This window comes from Mirounga leonina, unplaced genomic scaffold (genome assembly GCF_011800145.1).
Source record: "Mirounga leonina isolate KUSES-001 unplaced genomic scaffold, KU_Mleo_1.0 Mir_239, whole genome shotgun sequence".
In the NCBI taxonomy this organism is placed as follows: domain Eukaryota; kingdom Metazoa; phylum Chordata; class Mammalia; order Carnivora; family Phocidae; genus Mirounga; species Mirounga leonina.
The window spans coordinates 703,907-720,139 of record NW_023270624.1 but is presented as its reverse complement, the minus strand read 5'-3'; the positions used below and the strand labels follow the sequence as shown (position 1 = coordinate 720,139).

Sequence of the window (16,233 nt, the reverse complement as noted above, 5' to 3'; positions counted from 1 at the left end):
CCCCCCCCCCCCCCCCCCCCCCCCCCCCCCCCCCCCGCCAAGGGACCCCTCTGCATTCCTGCTCCAAAGGCACCACAGACCTGGAAGGTGACACTGGGTCTCAGTGGGGCAGAGCCTGTCCGCAGACTCCGGGGACAGGTTGTACGTGGCTGTTCACGTGGACAGCTGTCACTGGGCTCTGCAGGCATGGGACTGGGGACGCAGCTCTCATCCAATGCGGAGGACAGTCCCACAGGACAGAGCATTCTCCTGCCTCTCCGGGGCCCCCCGCTCTGACAAACCTCAAGTGCGGAGAGTTGTGAGACCTCCCCACCAGGCCTCCCCGTCGGCCCAGGGACAGCTACCAAGGAAACCGCGTCTTCCATCCTGTCAATTACGGACCTGCTTTCGAAGCCAGTGTTCTAAACCTCGGCTGATCCTTTACGTTACTTTGGCTTCTTCCTCCCTTCTGCTGCCGGTGAGGGAAAGATAAGCACAAGGAAGGTAAAACGGCAAACCAAGTGGCAAGTTGAAGCAGGCCCCTCAGGAGACAGAGCGTGCAAGGTCAGAGTGAGACACGAAGGTGAGTGGACAGACTGTCTCAAGTCTCTGGCAGATGGATGGGCTCCTCGCTTCTACTTCAATAAGGATTCAGAGACACAAAGGAAAACGTCAGAGCTTTTGGGAAGGTTTCTGAACAGAACCATCAGCAGTTATACTTTATAAGCAATTTTTATTTTTAAGAAGCTATGGCCTAAGTGTTTCTGTTTTATTTTTTTGAAGTTTTTATTTTAACTCCAGTAAACATACAGTGTTTATTAGTTTCAGGTGTACAAAATAGTGACTCAAGAATTCCATACAACACCCAGTGCTCACCATAAGCACCCTCTTTAATCTCCATCACCTGTTTCCCCACTCCCTCCCCTCTGGTGATCACCACCTTGTTCTCTATAGTTAACAGTCTGTATCTTGGTTTGTTTCCCCCGCCCCCTGCTCGTTTGTTTCTTAAATTCCACATGGTATTTGTCTTTCTCTGACTCATTTCCCTTAGCAGTATAGTCTCTAGTTTCATCCATGTTATCGATAATGGCAAGATTTCATTCTTTTTGATAGCTGAGTAATATTCCATTATACACCCCCCCCCCCAACTACTCTTTATCCATTCACCAGTCAGTGGACACTTGGGCTGCTTCCCTATCTCGGCTGCTATAAACATAGGGTTGCATGTATCTCTCTGAGTTAGTGTTCTTATATTCTTTGGGTAAATACCCAGTAATGTGATTGCTGGATCATAAGGTAGTTCTATTTTTAACTTTTTGAGGAACCTCCATACTGTTTTCCAGAGTGGCTGCACCAGTTTGCATTCCCACCAACAGTGCAAGAGGGTTCTGCTTTCTCCACATCCTCACCAACACCTGTTGTTTTTTGTGTTTCTGACTTTAGCCATTCTGACAGGTGCGAGGTGATATCTCATTGTGGTTTTGATTTGCATTTCTCTGATGATGAGTGATGTTGAGCATCTTTTCATGTGTCTGTTGGCCATTTGGACATCTTCTTTAGAGAAATGGCTGTTCATGTCTTCTGCCCATTTTTTAATTGGATTGTTTTTCAGGTGTTGAGTTTGATAAGTTCTTTATATATTTTAGATACTAGTTCTTTATCAGATACATGATTTGCAAGTATCTTCTCCCATTCTGTAGGTTGCCTTTTAGTTTTGTTGATTGTTTCCTTCTCTGTGCAGAAGATTTTTACTTTGATGAAGTCCCAATAGTTTGTTTTTGCTTCCCTTGCCTCAGGAGAAATATCTAGAAAAAAGTTGCTACAGCCAATGTCAAAGAGGTTACTGTCTATATCTTCTTCTAGGATTTTTATGGTTGTAGGTATCACATTTAGGCCTTTTTTAACATATTTTGAATTTATATTTGTGTGTGGTATAGGAAAGTGGTCCACTTTCTTTCTTCTGCATGTTGCTGTCCAGTTTTCCCAATGCTCTTTGTTGAAAAGACTGTCTTTTTCCCATTGGATATTCTTCTCTGCTTTGTCAAAGATTGACCACGTAGTTGTGGGTTTATTTCTGAGCTTTCTACTCTGTTCCATTAAGTGTTTCAGTTTTATATATATATTTTTTGATAATCCCGCATTTTCTAAAGATTGTATGGATCACATGGAAGATAGTAGGAGAAATATTTGCAACTCAGGCAAAAAAATACATGCGATTTAAATTCTTATTTCCTGCCACAGCAGTACATTTAAACTGTAGGCTCCATCTTTTCTGAGGCAATTAAATCCATATTCAATTAGAACAAAAAAACTTTAAACAGTAAAACAACAGTGTGACTCTTATTTATTTTCTTGATGGGTTTTTTTAGGATAAAGATACTAGATTGACACTAAGTGGCCCAAATTACTGTTATTTAAAGATATTTTGCAACATGTTTATGATTTATCTTTACTTGCTTTCATAAAGTGATTTTTTTATATTCACAAAGTGAATTTTCTATCTTGCACAAAGTGATGTTTTTCTATTTATTGCTTGATAATATAAAGCTACAGAGGTTTTCTTTTTCTTTAAGAGAATATGATGGAAAAAAGAAGGTAAAGGGTCATTCAAGTAATTCTGCTCAAGCAGCCAAAGGAACAGTAAGAAGCACCTGATACTGCAGATTGATACCAAGACTGAAAAACAACATTACTTGGTTGCATCTTCATCTAAATTACATTTTTTTACTAACAATGGAAAGAATGTCCACAGATAAAACTGTAAGAGATATCCAACTTGAGAACGGTTTGACACAATCTAAGACTGATAAACAGTAACAGTAAAGCCTATATAAATTTTTAAAATCCAAGAAAATAAATCCTTAACTTTCAGAGAAATATACATTATTTTAAACTATCCAAGAGCTTGTAACTTCCTTTTATACTACCACACATCCGCTAACTACATTACAAAGAACTCCTCCTGCTAACTAGAGGTAAAGGAGAAAACCACAAATTGAGCTGACTTTCCCGTCAATGATGTCACGGACACTGCGCTGGGAGAGATGTCCTTCAGGCATCAGATGAAGGGCATTCAGTAGGACAAACACAGGCAAGCTCTTGGAACATCGTTCACAGAGCAAGAACACAAAATACTTATACTTAACTACCTGTAATTTTTCGGTCAGCCCTCTATGCTTAAGTGACAGGAAAGCTCAACAGAACTAAGTACCTTCACAAAATCATTTCAGTGCGGTACACACTTGTTTTGCTTGAGGCATTCTGCTGGCCACTGCAGAGAACAGAAAAACACACGCTTCCACGTACAGAAACCTGCAGCCCTTTTTCCCTCTGCCAGTCAAGTATGCAAGTAACAGCCTAACAGGAGAAGGGCAATACCGTCTAGGAGGGGCAACAAGGCGCTCTGGAGACCGCGAGGCCCAGGACTGTAATGCACCGAGGGCGTATCCAGGCCTTTGGGGTTTTTTTTTTTGGACTCTTCCCAATTCATATTAGTTCACATCGCAATGCACAGCATAGAGAGGTGCTAATCTAAGGTTTCTCGACTAAAATGAAGGGTGGGCAGAACTGACAGGCCAGCAGGGAAGGGCCGAGACATGGATCTTTGGGTCCACTCCTTGAGATTATGAGTTATAGGTTGCGGGGGGGATATCCAGTGACTGAGGCGAGCGTCCTTGAGCCTCACGTGGACAGACGACAAGGATAGAAGGGCATCTGGGGAGGGAGAAGGCAGGAGCAGCACAGGAATGAGGCAGGACAGCAAGTGCTTCTCAGGGCAGAATTCTCTCTGGAGTACAAGCAGAGAGCTACGGCATGTCGAGGATTGCTCTGCTGAAAAAGACGGGGGCCAGAGAGGCTTGAGATGATGTGGGTGCTGAGCCAGTGCTGTCTAAGCTCACCTCATTCCCCAGAGGCTATCAGGCCTCCATCTAGCGTCACTTGGCTGGCCTGAAACAGGATCTTCTTATAACCAGCGTCTCCCTGACCCTGAATGCGGACACCACTGGAATTCAGCCAGGGGGCCAGTGTTCCAGGCCCTTCCTGCTTCCAGGCTCTTCACCTGGCGGGCGGCGGAGGGAGCCCACACTGTGAGGCTTGCTTGGCCACCACACCCCCACCCAACGCTTCCTGCCGAGTTTGCTGAGCCCACACTCGGAGGCAGAGAAGCCAGGAACAACTTTCTAGCTGCTTACCAGCAGCAGCCGTCGAGGAGCAGAGCTGCTCAGCTGCCCGGTGTGGTGGCCCCACACCCGCAGAGCCCCTAGCACAGCGCTGCGCCCGAGGAGGCCATCGAGTCAGGCGGCATCAGCCTCACTGGCCAAGGGCTACACCTCCCACGTCTTTCAAAACCCTAGATCCTCACCGTGACTAATAACTAGTCCCTGCCTTGGGCACACAGCGGCTGTGAGAAGGAGGCCTCGAAGTTTAATTTACTATCTCCTCATCCACCCCTTCAGCCCCTTTCCTGCCCAGTATCTAAAAGGCTTTCACGTTGCTTTCTCCCACCTCTGAGCCTTCAACCCTGAGGATTCTCCTGCTTAGAAGACTCTTCTCAACCTGTGAATTCCTGTTCAAACACCATCTCCTCAGGCAGCCCTCTCTGACTCCATGGAACTAGGTATGCTTCATAAGATCTTTTCATAATTATCATTTCTGATTCAATGTTGATTATAACTCCACGAAAGCAGGTATCGTGCAGCTATGATGTGGGCCTTGTTTACACCTGGAGACCTGACAGGAGCTCAAAAAAATACCTGGTCACAAATTAGCATATGGAACCCAAACCCCCATGCTTGTGGTCACCCCACCCAGCCTCATTTTCTACCCTCACCCTCAGACTCCTGCCCCCCAGGCAGGTCTCTGACTCACATGGTTCCCCCACGGACAGGGTCTTCTCTGGTCCCATCCTGACAACGATGTAGGGCCCAGCACAATGAAAGCCTCCTCTGCGAAGTCCTCTGATTATTCCTGCCAGCCTTCAGAGTCAGGAACTCGTTCTCTGGTAATACTGAGGCCTGCCCCGCTAAGTCAGCACTCAGTGGGTCCCAGTTATTTCACGCATGTTTGTCTCCCTTTTGGAGTAAAATGTTCCTTAAGGACATGCACTCGCATACACTTCTTCTGTAGATCCCTACAGGGTCTCTCACAGAATGCTTGCCATAGAGCACATGTAATTTAATGCCTGTTGATGAACTATTTTACGCTAAATGCATTTGAAACAATTACGTCATATGGAAAAAAGACCAGAACAACAAAGAAAAAGTGTATTTGGAAATTAAAAAAAATAAGTACTAGCTTAAAGTTAGAAAAATAAGTACATTGATTCCATAATTATAAAAGAGGTAGTGCTCATTCAAGGAACAAGAATAATAAATAACAACTATACAACTTAACAAATTCATTATCTCAATAAAGTTACAATCATCCTGTCAGGCAATTAAGCAGATGCTCTCGCGTGAGAGCCAATGGTTTAAAGACTCATTCCCCTAAAGTCCCAAGGCTAGTCATCACTGGGTCTGGGATTCCAATTCCAGCCTTGTGACTGTCAACGCCAAACTGTTTTCACTATTGCAGAGGTGCTCTATTATCCAACAGAGATTTAATTTTGTTTTTATAACTAAAAAGATGATGCAGAATCCTGTGGCAAATTACAGGTCAGTGACACTCCCTTACGTATGATTCTGAAAGATGCAGAAAGCAGAACAGAGTGGGATTGCTAAAGAAGCAGAGATCTGTGAGCCAGACAAAATACTCCATGACAATTTTCTGGGGTGATGAATATGTTAACAGGTGCACCACCACGGAGAACAGACTGAAACCAAGACAGAATTCTGCTTGGAAAACAGGAGATGATGAACAATAGCTTAGGGGTTCAAAGAGGAAAGGGCAAAAGTTCTTCTATCAAGAAACAACCCGGACCCTTTCACACCCTAAAATGAGCCTGTTTGCACATAATCCACAAATTCCCAAACAAAATGGCATTTTAATTTTTCTCTAATTAAAAGTAAAAATTAAAAGTGTATTTCAGAAATCTTTTCAATGAATGGATTTATTTCCATTGCTTCTGTTAACAATACACCCATGCTTTCATTTAAATAATCTGTGTAACTTTTCAGGTTAAATAAAATAAGCCGCACCAACCTAGAGCAGTTTGGTTTAGACAGAGACTTTGTAACTCTAAAATATTTAACCTCTGTGTTTACATCATGACTTGAGAGTCTTTCCGTCTCACACACACGGGCACTTAGCATGTCTCTACTCATTGTAAAGCAAAGTGACTGTCTTTATTTTTACATTTTTCTTGCTCACATTTTAACATCATTCTGCCCTGAATACTTAAGATGAGAACCAAAATCACAAGAGATCACCTCATGAGTACTTGCTGTAAATCTCTCAAAGTAAGAGTACTTAGGGGCAGACAACTCAAACAAAGCTTCCAGTTTAAGAATTTTTGTGCTGCTTCTGAACTTTAGCCTGCATTACACTTTTTTAAAAAAAGTAATTTCTATACCCAACGTGGGGCTCAAACTCATGGCCCCAAGATCAAGAGTCACATGCTCCACTGACTGAGCCAGTTAGGTGCCTCTGCATCACACTTTTGAACAACAGTTTAATGAAGGGTTAATTTACATGCCGTAACATTCACTTTCTGTAAGTGTAAATTCAATGATTTTGGTAAATTTACAGGGGGTGTACAACCACCACAAGCCAGTTTTAGAATGTTTTTCATTACTCCCAAAAGTTCTCTTGTACCCACTGCAGGTGATCTGCATATCCAGCCCCCAGCCCGCACACCTGCTAACCTGCCTTGTGTTTCTATGAATGTGACTTCCGTAGACATTCTACATACATGAAATCATGCCACAGGCAGATGTTTCTAACTGCCAGCTTTCACCGAGCGTCAGGCTTTCGAGGTTTATCCATGTTGTTGCAGGTATCCGTAGTCAATTCCGTGTAACTGCTGAACTGTATTCTGTGGGTAGGCCATGTTTTGTTTTTCCACTCACCCACTGATGGACATTTGTGTTGTTTCCACTATTTGGACTACTGTAAATAAGGCAGTGAGTGTTCATGCACAAGTTTTTGTGTGGACATTTCATTCTTTTCATTTCTCTTAGGTAGATTCCTGGGAGGACTGCGGAGTCATATGGTAAATACGTGCCCCACTTTAAAACACCCTGCCTGGGCGCCTGGGTGGCTCAGTCGTTGAGCGTCTGCCTTCGGCTCAGGTCAGGATCCCAGGGTCCTGGGATCGAGCCCCTACATCGGGCTCCCTGCCCAGCGGGAAGCCTGCTTCTCCCTCTCCCACTCCCCCTGCTTGTGCTCCCTCTCTCGCTGTGTCTCTCCCTGTCAAATAAATAAATAAAATCTTAAAAAATAAATAAATAAATAAATAAATGAAACACCTGCCCAGCTGTTTTCCAAACTGGCTGCACTATTTCACACTCCTACCAACAATGGGCAAGGATTTCCATTTACCCACGTCCTCAATAAAACATGGTCATATCTGAATGTTTTTATTGTAGTCATTCCAGTGAGTGTGAAGTAGTATCTCATTGTTTTGTTTTCTAATAACTGATGAAATATTAAGTCACTACATCCTCTGCCCATTGTAAAATTAAGTTATCTTATTACTACTGATTTTTAAGAATTCTTCATATACCAGTCATATATCGGATCTATGAGCTGGAAATATTTTCTCCCAGCTTGTGGGTTTGTCTTTTCATTTTCTTCATGGTGTCTTCTAAATAACAAGGTATTTTACTTTTGAAGACTAACACTGTTCTTGTCTTTTATGGATAGTGTCTTTGGAGTAAGAACTTTCTGTCCCAAATGACTAAGAGTCTCTCCTACAATTTCTTCTAGAGGTTTATGTAGTTTTATTTCTTACATTTTTGTCTATTATCTATTGTGAAGTCATTCTTACACATCGTAAGGTAAGGGTCTTAGTTCTTTTTTGTCTTTTGCATCTGGAGAACAACTGTTCTAGCACCGCTTGTTGAAAAGACTGTCTTTTCCCCACGGAAATGTCACGGCACCTTTGCCAAAAATCAACTGAGTATAAAAGAAGGATTTATTTCTAGACTCTCAGTTCTGACCCATCAGTCTATGTGCCCATCCTTACGCCAATGTCACACCGCCCTGATTACTGAAGTTTTGAAATCAAGTAGCATGAAGTCTTCTGATGTTGTTCTTTTTCAAAATTCTTTGGGCTATCCTAGGTACTTTGATTTTAGGATTACCTTATCCATGTCTACAAAACATCTTATTTGGGAAGTTTCAGCTATTATTTCTTGAAATATTTTTTCTGCCACTTTCTCTCCTCTTCTCTGGGATGTGACAGTGTCCCACAGGCCTTTAAGGCTCTGTTCATTTTCTTCAGGTTTTTTTTTTTTTAACTTGTTCTTCAGAGCAATAATTTCTATTGCTCTATCTTCAAACTCACAGATTCTTCTGCTGTTTTGAATCCACTGTTTAAGTCCGCAAGTGATGTTTTCCATTTCCAGTATTGTACTCTTCAATTCCATGATTTCCATGTGGCTCTTTTCGATAATTTTTCTGTCCTTTATTGAGAATCTCTAAGTGTTGGCTTCTGGTACCATTCATGTTGTCATATTTTCCTTTTTAATTCTTTAAATATCATTTCCTTTAGTTCTCTGAACATACATTAATTGAGGTCTTTCTCTGCTAAATTCAGCATCTGGGAATACTCAGAAGCAGCTTCTGCCGACTTTTCTTTTATTAATTTATTTTCTAAATAGGCTCCATGCCCAGTGCAGAGCCCAAAGAGGGACTCGAACTCACGACCCTGAGATCAAGACCTGAGCTGAGATCAAGAGTCAGATGTTTAACCGACTGAGCCACCTGCCCCTGCAGACTCTTTTTCTGAGTATGAGTCACACTGTCATATTTCGTTGTATAGCTTGTCATCTTTTGCTGAAAACCAGACATTTCAGACAATAAAATGTCACAACTCTGCATTTTTTGCCCTTAAGTTTGCTGCTGTGACCTTGTTTGCCTGCTTTGTTTAGTAGCATGGCCAGGCTAGACCTGTGAGGTCTGCTTCCTCTGTCGTGTGCAGCCATCGACGATGTCCCTGCTCCGTTTCTTATTTAATATTCTTTCAAGACTAGCTGTCAGCCAGTTACTGGACACGGGTGCTCAAACATCTCTGATCAGTAAGGCTGATACCATCTGCTAATGGATCTGGGTGTAGGGAGAGAACATTGTTCAAAGCTGTGGCCACTTCCAATCCCGCCTGGGCTACTTCTGCAAGTTCCATCTGTCTCCTACCTGCATGCACACAGTCTCAAGGTCACGCAGGGGTGTAAACAGCTTCAGCTCCGAGATCACCACGGAGCATGTGGTCTCAGACAACAACACACTTGGCTGCAGCCCTGGGCTGGGAGAGACAGACCCTGGCCTTTCCCCACCCTCCTGTCCCTGAGACATCACTTCTAGAGACAACAATGTTGGGCATGGGTGTCACCCACCCTTCCGTCACTGCAGGGCAAGCCCTCCATCCTTGCCACCCACCCTGCCCCGGCAGAAACTTCATACGACACGGCTTGGGGCGTGTGGGAAGCAGCCCTGGGCCAAACACCACAGCTTCTCATTGTTCCTACCCAAAGTCTGGCAGTTGTTCAAGGCATAAATGAGCCTCAGACTGCTGTCTGCCTCTGGCTGATTTCCAGAACACTGAAGTGGTTGCTTTGTCAGTTTTGTCCAGTTTTAGAGTTGCTTTCTTTTGAGAAGAGAATCCGGTGATCTCCTCGCTTGGTCACAGCCCAGAAGTGCCACTCTTCTGTTTACTTTTTAATCCTTTACAGAGGTTTTCTTACGATTTTTACTTTGAAATCTTTCAAAGCCCAAGAATTAGAGAGAATGTAATGAACATCTATGTACTCAACCCTCAGCTTAAGAAGTGACACATGACAGACATGTCCGAACCGCCTCATTTACTTCTCTCTGATCCTAAATTCCCCTCCTCCACAAATCCCCTTTCCAGGAAGACCCATTATTCCAAAATTTGGTATTTGTTAATCTAATACATGCTTTTGTTATTTTATTCATATATATATATATATATGCTTATATGGCAACTACTGTTTTGCATTTTTTAACTTCATTCAAATGCTATTTGTACATATTCTTCTACGACTTACTCTTTTATGCTCATTATTATGTGTCTGGGATTTAGTCATGTAAATACATGTGGCTTTAATTCATTGACCGTTAACTGCTGAATAAATACACCACAATCACTCCATTCTCCTGGGATGGACAGCTGGGTGTTTCCAGTAATTTGCTGTTACGATGCTGCCATGAATACTCTTGTGTGTTTCCCATGCACACACAAGAGTAACAAGGGCCTGGAGGATGACAGAGAGGGGCCACAAATGCTTGTGTAAGTACATGAAATCTCCCCATTGGCTCCCATACAGCTGGAGGCAGAAAGTGGGAGATCTCGTAAGAAGGGCTAACAGTGGTTGTCCTCCACGACGGGGATTCAAGGCCTTCCATAGAACCGAGGTTTAGAGTCACAAGAGGCCTTCCTAGACAGGAGGCAGCTTGTCCTATGTCACCGAGCAAGTCAGTGGAAAAATCGGGGACTGAAACCTAGGTTTCCTGTCTTCCTTGTTTCTCAAAGCAATAGCTGTGGACTAGAGGCATTAGCATCACCTGGGAATTTGTTAAAAATACAGAATCTCAGGCTGTACCCCAGATATGCTGAATTGGAATCTGCATTTTAACAAAATGCCCAGGTGCTCTGTACTGCATGCACACTGGAGTCTGGGAAGTACTCTAGAGGACGTATACAGGCATGAAATTCCTGGATCACAGTGTAGGAGTTCTTTAATGATATCACATAATGCCAAATTTCTCTCCGAAGTACTATACCAATTTAGTTTCCCAGATTACTCGGCTTTTTTATGTGTCTACTTACAACATAAAGCCATTGCTCACTGTTCTCATGTCTGCTTTGATTCCATTTGCCTCACCAAGGTTCCACTTCCTAACACTATGTCCCCAAATCTGGCCCTAAAGTTCCTCCCTTGTGCTGTTACACACTAAGCTGTGATGAAAGGGTTACATGGTCAAATGAATTTGGGAAACCACAGGTTAATCTACATAGAACAAGTTCTTAATCCTAAAGCTCTCAGAATCTCAGTATGTCTCTCAGGAGCCTCTGAAAGTAGACTACATTTCAAGCATTTTCCTAAACTTATTTTACCACTTACCTTTTTTTGGCCATGGATCATCTATGAACAGATCTGAATATATTAATGTTTTAAGGAACACAGATGGGGGGAAATCTGCGATAATTTATACAGGCTTCCCTCCTTTTTTTTTTAATTTTTAATTTTTTTTAAAGATTTTATTTATTTATTTGACATAGAGATAAAGAGACAGCACAAGTAGGCAGAGTGGCAGGCAGAGGGAGAGGGAGAAGCAGGCTTCCCGCTGAGCGGGGAGCCCGACGCGGGGCTCGATCCCAGGATCCTGGGATCATGACCTGAGCCGAAGGCAGCCGCTTAGCCGACTGAGCCACCCAGGCACCCCGAGGCTTCCCTCCTTTTTAAAACAAAAATCATTAAAAAAAAAAAAGACATTAATTTCCTCTCTTATATTCCCCAGATCTTCTCATATCTAAAAGGCTCATTCTAGCTACTTCTTTGCAGTTTTATGTATGTAAAATAACACCACCAGGAAAGAAAAATACATTTTGCTCAGATGAATTTCTCCCTCTCCAGGTTTCTTCATGTTTCCAGTAAGAAGAAATCAGTACGGGAAGATCAGGTCCAAAATTTCAAATAGTTTCTCTTCACTCTAAAACATCCAAGAACAAATTAGCACCTGCTCTGAGACCTAGAGCAGAAAAGCCACTGTCTGATCCAGTGTTCCCACACTGATGGCCAGCTGAAATAGACTGTCCCTTAATCTCCTTATGGTCTCCCTGAAGAAATTAAAAGCTACAGGACTCCAGTGATCTCTGGATAGTGAAGATCACTCATTCTATTTTATTCCTTGTGTTTTACTGTTGTTTCAGTTTTTCTACAGTGAGCATGTGTTACTTTTGCAACTAGAAAAAATATAGTTTTGTTCTAAAAGGCTTAATTTGAGAGGAAGAAAACAAGTCACCTAACAATAAAATTTAAATTCATCTCATTATTCTGTCAAAATAGACACAAAAGATGACCCTCAATTAGGGTGCAGAGGCCTTTGCAAGATTAATGTCTAAAACTGAGTATGTCATTAACATTCTTCAAACATGTCATTAAACTTTAAAAGCTTTATGAACGCAGAACTTAACTTTATCTAGGTTTCAACTTTGAGAGAGGAGAGACCACTGTCAAGCCCGCTGGTCTGACTCCTGCTGTGCTCTCCCCGTCTAGAAGGGCACCATGCACGGCTGTGGTGAGGACTATGAAAACATGTATTAAAAAGCACCACATCAGGTCAGCAGGGAAACACAAAATAAAACGACTCATTCTAATGGTCACAATCTAGAACACGGACAGCAGCAAATGCTGGAGATGATGTGGAACAACAGGAACTCTCATTTATTGCTGGCAGACCCGCAAAATGGCACAGCCACTGGGGAGGATGGTTTGGCAGTTTATAAATGAAACGTGCTCCTACCATAACTCAGCAATCACGCACCCAAAGGATCTGGAAACTTACATCCACACAAAAACATGAATATTTATAGCAGCTTAATTCATAAATGCCAAAACTTGGAAGTTACCAAGATGTCCTTCAGTAGGTGAGCACATAAACTGTGGTATATCTAGAAAATGGGAGTATTATGCATCACTCAAAAGAAATGCACTATCAAGCCATGAAAAGACAAGGAGGAAACCTAAATGTGTATTACTAAGTGAACGAAGCCAGGCCACAAAAGCTAGACACTGTATGATTCCAACTACAGGACATTCTGGAAAAGGCAAAACTATGGAAACAATACAAAAACAACACCAACAAAAAAAAAACCAGTGGTTGCCAAGGGGTGGAGAAATGGGAGGGATGGGTGAAGGGATGAACAGGCAGAGCACTGAGGATCTTTAGGGCAGTGAACATACTCTGTATGATACTGTCACGGTGGGTACATATCTGTCCAAACCCAGAGAAGGTCAACAGCAGTAGTGACCCCCAGAGTAAACTAGGGACCATGGGTGATTGTAAGAGGTCACTGTAGGTTCACCAACTGTAACGAATGCAGCGCTCTGGAGGGGGACGCTGATAGTGAGGGGGGCTCTGCATGTGTGGGGCTGTCCGGGAAATCTCTGTACTTTCCACTCAACTTTGCTGGGAACATAAAACTGCTCTAAAGAATAAAGCCTATTAACCCCCACCCCCCAAAACGTCATAGTCCAGTGCCTGGCATTTATAGTAAGTGCTCAATAAATTGCAACTGTTGTTATTAAAGCAGTTTAAATTAGAGATATCCTCAAATGCTCCCACAAGAAATGAAGAAATACAGTTACTACTGAGTCCGTTTCGACATTTATCCTGATAAGATAAAAAGCATCCTCCTCGAAGAGGTCTGGGAGAGTCCATAACCTAGATGAATGATTCTCAATGGAACACGTTATTTTTCAAAGTTATTAAGTGGAATGTAGAAATGCAAAATGACTCAGGATTCGGTCACAGCCAGTTATTTAATAAGTGCAAGTTTTACAGACTCTTACCGTCATTATTTAAGAAACAAATTCCACTAAAGGAAAAAGACATGCATCTCAAGAAACAAATGGTAATACCAAAAATGAATATCAAAAAACGAATATAATCACAGAATTAGGTTGTGAATGATGTGGTTCAGTGGTGGTAGAATGCTTACCTACAAAGCACTAATTTCTAGAAGGAAAAACAAAATTTACAAGCCCCCCTTGTTTTGTTTACCTGGATGAGTCATGGTGACGGGCTCCTCTTTGGATTTATTATTGTAGATAACTACGGCAACGGCATTGTGGAAAGCAGCCCGTGATATTTTCTCTTTAAATGTGCAATTTCCCCGCTGCAGCAAGGCAATCCACTGTTTGATATTAGGAGGGACAAAGAACCGTGTTTGAGGATCACAGCCCAGATGATCAGCAACTAAACAGAAAAGAAAAAAAACAACATTAATTTTTTCTCAAGATAAATAAAATCAGTCTTTATCAAAGTGCTCAACTGTTTCCCGAACACTCTGTGTATCCAAAGCACTTCGAGCAGCTCGGGGCCAGCAGAGCAATGAATATACCCATGAACCTGAACCCGTATCTGTACAGGGAGAGAGAGGCTCCATTAACACGTTACCTGTGATGCAAATGAAAACTGTGAAAAATCCCGTTTAACTTCACAGACTGACAATACCCAGTGCAGGCTGGTGAAGAGAGGAGGACGAAAATGCAAACCCAGACGCCCCCATCCCCCAACACCCAGGTGACTCATCTACCCCTGACTTCTGCTCGTTGCACTTACTCTTCTCACCCCACCCCCATGCTGCCGAAAGAGACTGATTTTGCTTGAGGTAAACAAGGCAGCCAAACTAACTTTTGCTTCGGTTACCAAGTGGCTTGCTGACATTCAAGCATGTTTGAACAAATTTCTTAGTAAGTGTCTAAAGGAAATTAGAAAGGTAAGTTTTGGCCTGTACTGGAAGTTCAAATAGTTAAAATAACATGAAACCAGAAACTAGAATAGATTATTCCTCTAATTTACATTTACTGGTAAAAACTACAATTCCCCGTTAAGATACACGTATTAACTTTACTATATGCACCTGTCTGACAAGATGAAGCCCCAGCACACTCCCTGGTGACACTAGTTACAGGGCTACTGTTGTGGATGTGGGGGACAGTCTGTTCCGGATTCCCGTAAGTACACGGGAACCTTTATGTAAGGCCAGGCTCCTCTATCCCAGTCTGCAGACATGGTCATCAAAGCGCTGTCCCCTTTCGCAAGTCTAAAGAAGCCCCGCCGGCAGCTCTTCCCTCTCCCCACCGCGTCACGCTTCTAACAGGTGAAAGTGAACAGGCAGGGTGGTCCAGACCGGGAAGGAGTCACAGAGGTGAAGTCCGCAGACTGCCATCCATCCGCAGTGCCAGAGGATGGCCAGACCCAGGCTCTGCACTGGCTGGGGCGGGGAGGACAAAGGGGAACACTAAAAGCAAATAAATAATAAAAATACCAGATCAGTATTAATAATAGACTGTAGGAAAAGATGACACCAGTGGGGAAATACATGCTTTCCACACCCCAGAAATACACCTACTTAGCAGAAAAAACGTTCACGCTACTTAAACTGCACGGTGTAGCGATGCCAGCTAACTTCCGAGAAATGGTACAGCTATCTTTCCTACATAGACCGTCTCTTTCCCCTGAAGTCTCTTACTATCACGGTGAAGGATTATAATGAGAGTGTATTTGCTACCAGAGGACTCCTGACCCAACTGAAACATAAATAATTTCACGTCATGATTTATATTGTTGACAACTACCACCCTTTTCCTTAAACGAATTCTGCACTCCGAAACTTTAGTCCTTTCTCAAATGGGCGGGGGAAAAAAGCCTATATCACAATTTTAGTAGCCAACTATTTTATTTATTTTTAAAGATTTTATTTGTTTGAGAGAGAGAGGACACACACGTGCATGTGCACACAAGTGGGGGGAGGGGCAGAGGGAGAAGCAGAGTCCCCGATGAGCAGGGAGCCCGACACGGGGCTCGACCCCAGGACCCCAGGACCGGGGCTCGACCCCAGGACCCCAGGACCCCAGGATCATGACCTGAGCTGAAGGCAGATGCTTAACTGACTGAGCCATCCAGGCGTCCCAGTAAGTCAACTATTCATTGAAAGACACATTGAAGGCATTGTGAAACTCTGAAATCCTGAAACAGACTGTTTACTTGCAGTGCTGTTTCCCAGATAATTATGCTGCTTTAAAATAGAAGCATTTAGGCTAAGTGTTAAGATAACCTCAGTGTCTTGGAAAAACCTCCAATGCTGTATACAGAGAGCAATCAAAGAGCTGGTCTTAAAGTGTTTCATTTGTTATTTTTCATAACACACTGCTGCACAAACCCTGAAAGAAAACGCAGAATCAAGAATACCCAAAAGGACATGTACACTTGTCTTCAGCAAAATAATCATTTTTCTGTGACTTATCCTGTGCTCCCTATGATTTCATGCATATTCAGAGGGCAGTAAGGAGGTAGCAACACAATGGTCATGGAATAAGGAAGACGTGGGGCTCACATTCTAGATCA

At 42.9% G+C, this 16,233-nt stretch overlaps 1 protein-coding gene across 1 annotated transcript in view; it reads right to left on the bottom strand.

Annotated features, from left to right (window-relative positions):
* RNF130 (ring finger protein 130) overlaps positions 1-14,465 on the bottom strand; it is a 70,382-nt gene extending 55,917 nt beyond the window's left edge. Inside the window, exons 1-3 of the mRNA XM_035029316.1 lie at positions 14,455-14,465; positions 14,225-14,244; positions 13,885-14,109 (exon numbers count right to left, since the gene is read on the bottom strand). Coding sequence (XP_034885207.1) covers positions 13,885-14,109; positions 14,225-14,244; positions 14,455-14,465 — 256 coding nt within the window. The remainder of the gene's footprint in view (positions 1-13,884; positions 14,110-14,224; positions 14,245-14,454) is intronic.
* Positions 14,466-16,233: the final 1,768 nt, after the last annotated feature.